Source organism: Mobula hypostoma, chromosome 4, assembly GCF_963921235.1.
Source record: "Mobula hypostoma chromosome 4, sMobHyp1.1, whole genome shotgun sequence".
Lineage (NCBI taxonomy): Eukaryota > Metazoa > Chordata > Chondrichthyes > Myliobatiformes > Myliobatidae > Mobula > Mobula hypostoma.
In genome coordinates, this window is record NC_086100.1 from 11,830,685 (window position 1) to 11,843,920 (window position 13,236).

Genomic DNA, 13,236 nt, shown 5'->3' on the forward strand with positions numbered 1-13,236 from the left:
CCTGGCTCCTAATTTTAGTTTTTCATTTTTAGTGAACGGTTGACGGTTTTTATTTTTTTCTTTTGATTTTATATGCCGCTCAATGATTTGCGGGTTAAATCAAAATCCTACTTTAATATATATCAAACTTAGGAAATAAGACAGTAACCAGTGTACATAGTTGAGGGGCTTAATACTTTTTCAAGGTACTGTATGTGTGCCGTTTTACAATGTCATATTTCGTGAAACAAGCAATATTGAGACCCTCTTCAGTAATACTCACTTCCTTTTTCTGCAGCTTCCTGGTCAGACTTTTCCGTTTCGCAATAACGATGATCTTTGCAATAGAGGGGATTAACAAGAACACAGAACTTCTTCCAAACGTTACGCTGGGTTACTGGATTTACGATTCTTGCGGCATGCCTGATGTATCGTTAAAAGCAGCCTTTGAGTTTTTAAGCAGGCCAGATGCAACAAGTTCCGAATGCAAAAGAGCTCCCGTGGTTCCCGCTATCGTCGGGGATTCTAGATCGTCAATGACTTTAGGGATCGCATCATTAATTGGTCCTTTTAAAATCCCTGTGGTAAGTCTGGTGGTGAACAACAATTACCTAGCTGATGCGTAAATCTGTGAATATGTTTCGTAAACATGATCAGATTTTCAGAAATATGCACTCAAACAAATAGTATATTGGTGCATTTGCGCATGACTGACAGGAAATATAACTTACATCGTTATTTTTTATTCAGGTATGCTGGCTGCTCATGTTATTTGACCATAAGACCATAAGGCCAGAAGACCATAAGATATAGGAGCAGACGTAAGCCGTTCGGCCCATCGAGTCTGCTCCACCATTCAGTCATGGGCAGATCCTATTTTTACAGTCATCCCCACTTCCCTGCCTTCTCCCCAAACTCTTTGATGCCCTGGCACTTATCTATCTCTGCCTTAAATGCACCCAATAACTTGGCCTCCACAGCTGCAAGTGGCAACTAATTCCACAAATATATCAACCTCTCACTAAAGTAATTTCGCCGCCTCCGTTCTAAATGGACGTCCTTCAATGCTGAAGTCGTGCCCTCTTGTCCTGGACTCCCCAACTATGAGAAATAACCTTGCCATATAAATTGGTTCAGGCCTTTTAACACTCAGAATGTTGCTATGAGAAACCCCCTCATTCTCCTGACTTCCAGGGAATACAGCCCAAAAGCCGCTAGACATTCTTCATAGAAACCTTTTCATTCCTGGAATCATTCTCGTGAATCTTCTCTGAACCCTCTCCAATGTCAGTATATCTTTTCGAAAATAAGGAGTCAAAAACTGCACAAAATACTTTAAGTCTGGTCTCACGAGCGCCTTATAGAGCCTCAACATCATATCCCTACTCTTATATTCTATACCTCTAGAAATGAATACCAACATTGCATTTGCCTTCTTCACCACCGACTCAACCTGGAGTTTAACTTTTAGGGTATCCTGAACAAGGACTCCCAAGTCCCTTTGCATCTCTGAATTTTGAACTCTATCCTCATCTAAATATTAGTCTGCCCGTTGATTTCTTCCACCAAAGTGTATACCACACACTTTCCAATATTGTATTTTATTTGCTACTTATTTGCCCATTCTCCTAAACTATCCAATTTTCTCTGCAGAGTCTCTGTTTCCTCAACACTACCGGCTCGTCCAACTAACTACCTTTGTATCATCAGCAAATTTAGCCACAAATCCATTAGTCTCATAGTCCAAATCATTGACATACATTGTAAAAATCAGAATGAGAGCGAGAATCAGAATCACTATAAATATCGCTGACAGATGTGTTATTTTGCGGCAGCAGTACTTCGCAACATATAAAAGAAACTATGAATCCCGATAATATATAGTTCAAATGATAGCAACAACAGTGAATGCAGTGGGTAGTATTCATGGGTTGGTTAATTGTCCTTTCAATAATCTGATTCCGATGGGGAAGCAGCTGTTTCTAAAACGACGACTTTGCACCTTCAGGCTCCTGTACCTCCTCTCTGATGTTAGTAATGGAACAGGGGCATGTGCTGGGTGATCGGGGCTCCTAATGACGAACGCTGCCTTTTTGTTTCGTCGACTGAACATCTCCTTGAAGCTGGGAAGGCTAGATTCCATGATGAAGCTGGCTATTTACAGCGTTCTGCAGCTTTTTCCAATCCCATGTTGTGGTTTGGCCGTACTCACCGGCGATGCAATCAGTTAGAATGCTATACATGATAAATCTGCAGAAATCTGCTTGAGATTGAGTTTTACTTTGATTTACTAGTCTTCTCCGGCCGATCATGGATGCAACACATAGCGGTAGAGTGGATGACAACTGACTCCTTTGATCATGAATACTTTTGTAACAACACATTCCACTGCCGATCCTTCGATGAGGACTGGTGGGTGTTCCCCGGACTTCCCTCTGCTCAAGCCTACAACTAGACCCTTGGTCTTAATGACACTAAGTGCAATGTTCTTATTGCGACGCCAGTCAACCAACCAAACCGTCTCACTCCTTGTCACTATCTGAGATACTGCCAGCAAGAGTTGTGTCATCGGCAAATTGATACATCGCGTTTTATCTACGTATTGCCAACTTGTAAAGAGTATTATGGTGACAATGTCGCTAATTACGAGGAGGATATTAACCATAGAAACTGACCCTTCGGCATACCTCGTCCATACTCATTGTTTCTGGCAGCTCATTCAAAACACGCACCACTCGTTTCCCAGTCCTTCCCTGGGAAAAAGGACTGTGTGCTTTCCATTCTGTCTACGACATTCATGATCTTGTGATCCCCGGTCAGGTAGAATGCAGAACAGAGCAGCGGCCTCTGATGTCTGTCGTTCGATGTCACACTTGATTTAAGATTCTTCTAATGCTGTTCATTTTTTTTTCATTGTAATAGTTTCAAGGGTGTCAATTGTTCCATTTACTATCAGAGAATGAATACAGTGTACAACCTGAAATTCATGCTCTTTGGAGTCATCCAGGAAAACAGAAAAAAAAACCCATAGAATGCATTTCAGTAAAACGTCGGAATCCCAAAGTTCCCTCTTCCCCTTCCAAGCATCAAGCCCCTCTCCCCTCCCCAACACATTTCAGCACAAGCCACGCACCAGCAAACATAAAGAAAACCTACAAAGAGAGATCATGATTTGCACTCCAACAAAAAGTGTAATTGATCACCGAGCAATTGGACATGATACAATCTCTCTCTCTCTCTCTCTCTCTCGCTGACAGGGGCAGAGGGTTGTCACCACAGCGAGAGAACAGACCAACATAATTTTACATTATATGAAAACCCAAAGAAAAACTGTATATTCTGGAAAATAAAATATACGGAAATATCCAGAAAGTCTCAAGAAGTCAGGCTGCGTCAGTGCAAAGAGAACAGTCAATGCCTGCCCCACACCCGGTCTCCTCCCGCGGGATTTCCATATGTTCCTGCCGCCTTGTCCCCCTTCAAAAGTATGTCAGTCCTCATTGGTCTTTCATAATTTTTGACGAACAGTTACAGACCCGGAACACTGACCCTTCTGCTTTCCACTTATCCAGCGCCATTCATTTCAATCCTGTGCAGTAGATGTTCTAGCTCGTTGGGCAATAAAGTTACAATATAGATATTAACTGAACAATTGTAATATATCAATTATAAACTTCTCTCCCTCTAGGTTAGTTATCTCGCCACATGTGCCTGTCTGAGCAACAGACGTGAATATCCCTCGTTCTTCAGAACGATCCCCAGCGATTACTTTCAGGTGAGGGCGTTGGCTCAGCTCATTAAGCATTTCGGATGGACCTGGATCGGAACAATTAGGAGCGACGATGACTATGGTAATTTTGGGATGCAAGCTTTCAATGAAGCGATGGAACAGATAGGAATTTGCATTGCTTTCTCTGAGGCTGTTCACATAACGTACCCTAGGGAGAAATTACTTCAAACTATAGACATCATTAAGAAATCTTCAACAAAGGTAATATTAGCTTTCCTATCGCAAGTGAACATGAGCATTTTACTACAAGAAGTTGTACAGCAGAATGTCACCGGTATACAATGGATAGGAAGCGAGGCTTGGATCACCACACAGTTTCTACCCCCAATGGAGAGTAGACTATTTGTCGTCGGTACAATTGGAATCGCGACCCGAAAAGTGCGATTGCAAGGGTTGAAAGAATTCCTCATGCACACTCACCCGTCTCTCTATCCTGGAAACCCTTTAGTGCAGGAGTTTTGGGAAAAAACGTTCAGCTGCAAGTTAACGAGTACAGAAAGTAACACGGTCGACTCCAAACCAGATTCGGGGCTTCGAGAATGCACAGGGAATGAAACTCTACTTACTGTGCACAACGAATTCAGTGACGTGTCTGAGTACAGAATGACCTACAACGTATATAAAGCGACCTACGCTATCGCCCACGCTATCCATGATATGCTCAGCTGTCAAGATGGGACCGGACCATTTCCCAATCAGAGTTGTGCTAATATTTCAAATTTCCAACCGTGGCAGGTAAGCACTGATAAGACTATTGAACAGTCCCCTCGTACGCATCACGGAGGGGCGGTGGTCAGTGCGACGCTATTGCAGCTCGAGACTCGGAGTTCAGAGTTCAATTCCGGCGCCATCTGTAAGGAGTTTTTACGTTCTCCCATGAATGCGCAGGGTTTCTCCCGGTTTTCCAGTTCCCTTTCACGGTCCAAAGACTTCCCGTTTAGGGAGTTAATCGGTCAATGTAAATTGTCCCGTACTTAGGAGAAGCAGAGGGATCTGGGGGTACATGTCCTCAGATCACTGAAAGTTGCCTCACAGGTGGATAGGGTAGTTAAGAAAGCTTATGGGGTGTTAGATTTGATAAGTCGAGGGATAGAGTTTAAGAGTCGCAATGTAATGATGCAGGTCTATAAAACTCTGGTTAGGCCACACTTGGAGTACTGTATCCAGTTCTGGTCGCCTCACTATAGGAAGGATGTGGAAGCATTGGAAAGGGTACAGAGGAGATTTACCAGGATGCTGCCTGGTTTATAGAGTATACATTATGATCAGAGATGAAGGGAGCTAGGGCTTTACTCTTTGGAGAGAAGGAGGATGAGAGGAGACATGATAGAGGTGTACAAGATATTAAGAGGAATAGATAGAGTGGATAGCCAGCGCCTCTTCCCCAGGGCACCACTGCTCAATACAAGAGGACATGGCTTTAAGGTAAGGGGTGGGAAGTTCAAGGGGGATATTAGAGGAAGGTTTTTTACTCAGAGAGTGGTTGGTGCCTGGAATGCACTGCCTGAGTCAGTGGTAGTGGCAGATACACTAGTGAAATTTAACAGACTACTAGACAGGTATATGGAGAAATTTAAGTTGGGGGTTATATGGGAGGCAGGGTTTGAGTGTCGGCACAACAGTGTGGGCTGAGGGGCCTGTAATGTGCTGTACTATTCTATGTTCTGTGTTCTAGTGTTAAATAGGGTGGCGGTGCGACTCGTTCGGCCGGAACATCCAGTTCCGTGTCCTACGTCTAAATGAAATAAAACCAACCTCCACTGCAGGTGCTCTGCAACTGCAACTTTTTGTTCTGCATTCTGTTACTGTATCCCCTTCAATGAACTTCTGTAGTGTAACGATCTCTTTGAATAGCCTGCAAAACGAAGTTTTCAGTGTACTTCCGTAGTAAACGTAATAAACAACAATAAACAAATTTACCCATTTATCATCTACCCCGGTATGGACGGTTAATAAATTAGGCTAATGGCACATTCAAATGCCAGCCCTTAGTTGATTCCTGAACGTGTTTGTGAAACATATCCTGCGTTTATATAGCGCCTTGGAAAAATTAGGAAATTCCTTCCCCTCCCTACTCAATTTCCAGTCATCCCCTACCTGGATCCAATTATCCACTGCTGGCTCTTGTTTTGCACATCTCTTTATGCTGCCTCTCGCTCCTCTATCTTTCAATCCAGATGAAAAATCTCGACAAGAAACATCTACTGTCCATTTCCTGCCAAGTCCTTCCAGTAGTTGTTCTTCCTTTCTTTCTTTCTTAACATTCTATGAATTTTTTTTGAGAGATGTCTTGTTCATTTTGAACCCGGAGACTAGACATTACTTCTCACCGCATTATGAATTTCCGATTTAGCTTCTACATTACATGAAAACAGTAAATTTCACGACAAGGATTGGAGAAAGGGTCTATTTCGATAGCAACGGTGATCCGGTCCCGATATATGACATCGTAAACTGGCAGCCAACAGACACCGGCGCTGTTACTGTAACTGTGGGACAGTACGATGGAACGGCGCCCGAAGGAAAGCAATTTATATTATCTGAAGAGTCAATCATATGGACGAGAGGACAACGCAAGGTAAGAGATGTGTAAAAAGATCCTGGATGTTACAGATGATTATTCGGTTGCGTTGATCACTCAGACGGGAGTTTAGATTTAAAACAGTGTGTAATCACGAATATACGAAATTCAAAATGTTAAAGCCAATTATTTTACATTTCTTTCTTCAGGCAATAATAAGGGACAAATTAGAGCTACAGGTGTGTTGGCAGCAACGTTCTTTCCCCTCCCTCAGGTTAATACCTGGGGTGATAACAGTAATCTGTCTAAAGGCAGATCTCTATATTGTTTCAAGCTGAGAAAAAAATACGAGTGGGTGCCACGGTAGTGTATCGGTTAGCACGACGCTATTACAACTCGAGATATTATGGAGGTCAACGTGCAATTACGGCGCCGTCTGTCAGGAGTTTGTACTTCCTCCTCAAAAATTGCTTAGGTTTCCCCGGGTACTCCAGTTTCCTGCACAGTCCAAAGACGTAACGGTTAGTAGGTTATTTGGTAAAAATCGAAAAATAGTGAGAGCAGATTTTATTAAAAGACGTAAGATACTAAGGGGTGATAACAGCACTGAGATATTTCTACTGGTGGCAGATTTACACTCAGTGTATGTTTGTTGCTAATCCCATTCAAGGTATATATTTTTTCTGCGTTCAGGGTTGTCGTCTGCACACAGCTGTCGTAATGCGCGTTGTTTGCGTTACTGTCGAGTTCCTGCCAGCTTGAACCGGTCTGGCTATCCTTCTTCGACCTCCTTTATTAACATGGCATCTTTGGCTCACAAATATACCGCAGAATGGATTTTCCCCCGAATTTTCTTGCCATTATCTGTAAACTGTAGAGTCTGATCTTCATGAAAATCCGGGGACTTCAGCAGTTTCAGAGATACAGAATCCACTCCGTCTGGCACCAACAATTATTCTGCGGTCAATGAAACTTAGATCACAGTTCTTCCCCATTCTTATTTTTGGGTTAAACAACAATATTATTCATGCCTGCATGAATTTTATGCGTTAAGTTGCTGCCATATGATTGGCTGATACATATTTGCATTAATGAACAGATGTACGGTTTTACCTAATGAAGCAGCCTGTGAGATTAGCTGCAACTTCAGCGGGCAATCAAATAAAACCGAGTTGGTCAGGAATTTCTTGTCACAGAAACTAGTGAAGCTCTGGAATTCTCTGCCCCAGAGGGCCGAGGGAGCTGGATCTTTGGTGGAAGAGTGAACATTTTGTTTTCAAAAGGCCAGACAAGTAGGGCCTATGGGAACTTCCACAGACGAGAAGATATATATGGTACATCAGCCATGACTATAATAAGAGTTGGGGTAGACTTGAGGAACTGACTGGCCAACTCCTGTTCCTATTTCGTAGTGTTTTTAAAGTTTGAACAGTCAAGTTCATTCATCTCACCCTGCTCCAGTCTGTAATTGCTAAACGTTTACCTTTGTTCTCCTGCTTACGGTTTTGGAATTCAGTTTCTCTACCTTCACCCTCTCTCCGTTGGAGTTAGAGAGAAAAGGAAAGTTCTTTTTAATTTGCAAAATCGGTATAGGAGAAAAGAATAGGGCAAAGAGAGGATTTGGGTGAGTGAATTAATGTTTTTTTGTGGCCAAGTTTGCCGACAAAGATACTTGGAGGATCAGATAGTGCTGACGAAGAAGGGAGTCCGCAGAAGAATGTAGACAGATTGGGGGTGTGGGCAATTATTTGGCAGATGGAACGTAATGCAATGTATGGAAGTGTATTATGCGGCACATTTGAAGAAAGACTAAAGGCGTAGACAGCATTCTAAACGGGGTGAAAATTCAGAAATCAAATGCACAAACGCTGTGGGCCTGTGGTCGCTGCAATTTAGAATAATGGGAGGGTGGAATCTCACTTAAACCTATCGAATAATTAAAGTCCTAGATGGAATGGATGTGCAGAGGATGTTCCTATAGCTGAGGCGGAGGGATGGGGAGGGTGTGGGGAGTCTAGGACCAGAAAGCACAGCAGATGAGAAGGGCGACCCTTGAGAAAACAGATCAGTAGAAATGCCTAACGACAGTAGGTGGTGAATCTGTGGAGTTCATTGCCAATTTCTGCTGTGAAACCAAATGATTGGCACAATAGATTTGCCTTGAATCGCCTTGAATCGCCCAACCTTTCAAAGTTCGAAGTACATTAATGATAAAGTGAGTACGTGTCACAAAATACTACCCCGAAATTTATGTTCTTGCAAGAATTGCACATAAAACAGACAACCTACCAAAAAAAACAAGTTGAGAAAATACAAAAAGAAAAAAGGCTACTAATAATAACTAAGTAAATATAACTGACTACTTTATTGCTGCTTCATGCGCCCAAGCTGAGCTACCACCAACTTTGCCTCCAACTGCCACCCTGCTCTTTAATTCACTTGATCCACTTCTGACTCCTCCCAGCCCTTTCTCAATCTCTTTGCCTCTATCTTTAGAGACAAGCTGCCGTCCGTGAGCTTTTATAAACTTATTGACTCCCACAGTTATCTCAACAATAATTCACCGTCTCTTGTAAAAATGCTGTTCCATTTTCTCATATAAGTCCTCTGCGCCGCAACTGTTCCCAGGATGAGTTTTTCCTTTCAGGGACATGTGAAGTATGCTTTTTCAAAGAACGGAGCTACCTTTCCTCCACTATTAACCTGTTGAGTTCCTCCAGCATTCTGTAGTGACCCTGAGAACATGACAGATCTTGAGTCCTGGAAAGTGAGTCTATGGGTTGTGGAAAGAATTCATATTTGTGGTGATTGAACCCTTTCGTCCCATTTCTACACATAACGGGCAGATCCTGTATTTATTCTCTCCATAGGTTCCAAAGGCCGTTTGCTCTGAAAGCTGTGCTCCCGGAACACGGAAGGCTCCCAGAAAAGGGCAACCTAAATGTTGCTATGATTGTGTACAATGTCCCCAAGGAGAAATTAGCAACAACACCGGTGAGATATCTCTGTGACATTCCAATAATTAAATGCCGGTGCAGAATTATTTTTTGAAATATAAACTTGTCCCACTCCCTCCCTAATAGTAATCTGTTACATTTTAGATTCAACCGGTTGCTTTAAATGCCCAGCAGAGTACAAGTCCAATGAGAAACGGGTTGAGTGCATACCAAAAGAGATCGAATTTCTATCATTTAATGAAGTCATGGGGATTATCCTGTTGACGCTGGCATTGGTTGGATTCTGTATGACAATCCTGGTATTTGTAACGTTCTATACTCACAGAAAGACGCCGATTGTTAAAGCTAACAACTCAGAGCTAAGTTTCCTTCTTCTCGTTGCTTTAATGCTTTGCTTTCTCTGTTCAGTAACATTCATCGGAGAACCGTCAACATGGTCTTGCACACTTTGCCACACGTCGTTCGGTATTATATTTGTTCTCTGTGTGTCTTGCGTTTTGGGTAAAACGATAGTTGTTGTCTTGGCGTTCAAAGCGTCTCTGCCCAACAGTAACATAATGAAGAGGTATGGCCCAACCCAGCAGCGACTGACCGTCCTAAGCCTTACTTCTCTACAGTGCTTAATATGCACTGTCTGGCTCGCCACATCGCCGCCATACCCTCGGAAGAGCACGGAACATTTTACCGAAATAATAATTTTTGAATGCAACCTTGGGTCTGAACTTGCCTTTCATTGCGTGCTGGGTTATATTGGATTTTTGTCCTGTGTGTGTTTTGTGGTCGCCTTTCTAGCCCGGCAACTTCCTGACAACTTCAACGAAGCCAAACACATCACATTTAGCATGCTTATCTTTTGTGCTGTTTGGATTACCTTCATCCCAGCCTACGTGAGTTCTCCTGGGAAGTACACGGTGGCGGTGGAAGTGTTTGCCATTTTAGCGTCCAGCTATGCGTTGCTGTTCTGTATTTTTGCTCCCAAATGTTACATTATACTCTTTAAACGAGAACAGAACACAAAGAGACATGTCATGGGAAAAATCCCTTCCGGAAAGACTTAAGAATGAACAAGTTACTTTTTAATATTCAGTGTGCATTCTTTGCTATAAATTTGTAAGATTCGTTGGGTTAAGCTTATTGAATGTAGAAAAATACCCGGGGGAATATATCCTTCGGCCCACAATGTTTTACCGAACCAATTAAATTCGTTATTAAATGGCTACACTAATCTCTTCTGCCTACACAATGTACATATATTTCTATTTTCTTCGCATGCATGCGCTTATCTAAAATTAGGATCCAGAATCCATCTCCTTTGTACAAATTTCATGAGGCCGCCACTCAGGGGCTGACGCTCCAAAGTAAACAATCCATTTTTTTCCAGAAATTTACAGTCTGAGTTAAGTCCAAATGAGTCACAGTTCGAATGTACTTTGGTGAGATACCTCTGCTACCACATCTACTCCGTGGTTCCTACAGTGAGACGAGCTCCTGCTGTATCGTGATTGTCAATACCAACACAAAATGTCTTCACACTCTTGTTAATTTTTAAAACCAACTTTGCTGAACCAACTTCAGTTCAACAAGTGCTCGCGAGACGGCGGCACAAATCGCCTTTTTAAAACAAGGGTTTAAACAACTGATACATCTCAGCTGAGTATTTCAGCTTTATCTCTGAGGCTGAAATTCGCGAGTTTTACCGACGAGGGGACAGTCACAAAGCTGCGTGACCGGACGGCATCCCTCGGAGAGTACTCAACATGTGCGCAGCACAACAGACAGATGTGTTTACAGACATTTTTAATCTCTCCTTCTCCCAGCATTGTGTGCCCCTCTGCTTCAAAACAGCCAGCATTGTCCCTGTACCTAAAAAGACCAAGGTAACATTCAAAAAAGCTTTATTGTCATTCAAACCGTAGGTCAGCTCTGCAGGGCAGAATGAGACAGCATTTCTCAGGAGCAGTGCAATCATAACATAACAAACACAACACTAAATAATAAACATAACAATAAATAGTAAAACACAACAGCCACATGTCAGTTAAAATCAAGTTATAAGTGTCCAGTGCAAGTTAAAAGTGTCCAAAGCAGAGTCAGGTAGAGCAGCTATTTAGCAGTCTGACTGCCTGTGGGAGGAAGCTGTTTAGTAGCCTTGTGGTTTTAGTTTTGATGCTCCTGTAACGTTTGCCTGATGGCAGAAGAACAAACAGTTCATGGAGAGGATGTGAGGGATCATTAATGATGTATCGTGTCTTCTGGAGGCATCGACTCTGAAAGAGGTCTTGGACAGAAGGTAGGGAGACCCCAATAACCTTCTCTGCTCCCCTAACCACCCTCTGCAAGGCTTTATTGTCGACAGCACTGCAGCTGGAGTACCAGATTGTGATGCAAAAGGTCAGCACACTCTCAACCACGCCTCTGTAGAATGTAGTTAAGATGTTAGTGGGGAGTGATGCTTGTTTAAGCTTCCTCAGAAAGTGCAATCTCTGCTGGGCCCGTTTCACAATCCCAGTGGTGTCCCTGGACCAGGTGAGATTGTCCAAGATCTGCACCCCAAGGAACTTGATGTTTTCCACTCTCTCCACTGCGGAGCCGCTGATGCTGAGGGGTGTGTGCTCAGGCTGAGACTATCTGAAATCGACGATATCTCCTTGGTTTTGGTGACATTAAGCATCAAGTTGTTATCCCTGCACCAGCTCTCTAGGTGTTTGACCTCCTCGCTGTACATTGTTTCATCATTTTTGCTGATGAGCCCCACCACTGTGGTATCATCTGCAAATTTAATGATCAGGTTCTCCTTGAATCGGGCTGCACAGTCATGTGTTAGCAGTGTAAACAGCAATGGGCTAAGCACACAGCCTTGTGGGGATCCAGTGCTCAGTGTGATGGAGTCAGAGATGTTCCTGTCAACACGGACTGACTGTGGTCTCTCTGTCAAGATATCCAGAATCCAGCGACACATGGCAGTGCTAAGGCCAAGCACCGACAGTTTCTCCACTAGTCTCTGCGGGATGATGGTATTGAACGCTGAACTGAAATGAATGTACAGGATTCTGGCATAAGTGTCTTTGTTGTCCAAGTGAGAGAGAACTGTGTGCAGTGTGGTGGATATTGCGTCCTCCGTAGAGCGATTTGGACGATAAGCAAACTGTAGAGGATCCAGCGATGAGGGGAGGCTGGCTGTGAGGCTTGACAAGCCGTTCAAAACATTTCATCACTATGGGGGCCAGGGCAACGGGACGGTAATCATTCAGACAGGCTACAACTGATTTCTTTGCTACAGGGATGATTGTGGATGTTTTGAAGCATCTGGGGACAATAGCATGTCTAAGGGAGATGTTGAAAATGTCTGTCAGGATATCTGCTAATACATGTCCTGCCACACTCACCTGAATAATAAGCAAATACTTGGTCAAGGACAACATCTACAGCATGCTACCACCCACACCTGACGAACTATATTATGAACAGAGATCTAAGCTGTCTGCAAGTTGGGCAGCCAATCAACAGAGAGGGAGCGCGTTAAATTTTCAATTAGGTCCGTGATCAAGGTTGAAAAAACAGAGCTTCGCGTCAGCTTGTTTTTTTGAGTTGGTCGGTGACCAATCAGCAAAATGGATTCATTAGAAAGAGTAACTAAAAATAATGCAAACAGGTGGAGTGGCCATCGCTTTTGACTGTGATTGTTTATAGAGTGGCCTTGGCTTAACGAGATCATATTCTACAGTATCTAGAAACGTTCTTATTTTGTTCATCTTGCTTTATTCCTCGACGGTTACAAAATAGCACTGCAGTGAAAGTGGCTCCAGGGGTAATGTTTTGTAGTGTGTGCGTGGTATGGGATGACAAGTGTTTGTCTAGTCTCCTGGACAAACATTTCTGCACCAGGCGTATTTGCGGCACCTTCTGAAACATTGTGTTAAGGGACAGCAGCTGCAGCTTGATAACCTTCGACTCATACGGGAGCATGGGCAGGTGACAGGTAGGAACTA

At 43.1% G+C, this 13,236-nt stretch overlaps 1 protein-coding gene across 2 annotated transcripts; it reads left to right on the forward strand.

Moving 5' to 3' along the window:
* The first annotated feature begins 290 nt into the window (after positions 1-290).
* On the forward strand, positions 291-10,305 carry LOC134344716 (extracellular calcium-sensing receptor-like). 2 transcript variants are annotated; one of them, XM_063044803.1, is made up of 6 exons: positions 291-563; positions 3,668-4,259; positions 4,293-4,504; positions 6,123-6,347; positions 9,161-9,284; positions 9,392-10,305. In XM_063044803.1, exons 1-6 carry the CDS (start codon positions 312-314, stop codon positions 10,303-10,305), a joined length of 2,319 nt encoding a protein of 772 aa, XP_062900873.1. In that variant the 5' UTR covers positions 291-311. The 2 variants fall into 2 exon arrangements, with proteins under 2 accessions (XP_062900873.1, XP_062900872.1); XM_063044802.1 differs by having other exon boundaries at positions 3,668-4,504.
* Positions 10,306-13,236: the final 2,931 nt, after the last annotated feature.

Excerpts from the sequence above, each read along its gene's own strand:
- LOC134344716 (XM_063044802.1), top strand. The coding sequence starts at position 312 with ATGATCTTTGCAATAGAGGGGATTAACAAGAACACAGAACTTCTTCCA. Across the intron at positions 564-3,667 it reads GTCCTTTTAAAATCCCTGTG|GTTAGTTATCTCGCCACATG; the intron begins GTAAGTCTGGTG and ends CTCTCCCTCTAG. Across the intron at positions 4,505-6,122 it reads CAAATTTCCAACCGTGGCAG|CTTCTACATTACATGAAAAC; the intron begins GTAAGCACTGAT and ends TTTCCGATTTAG.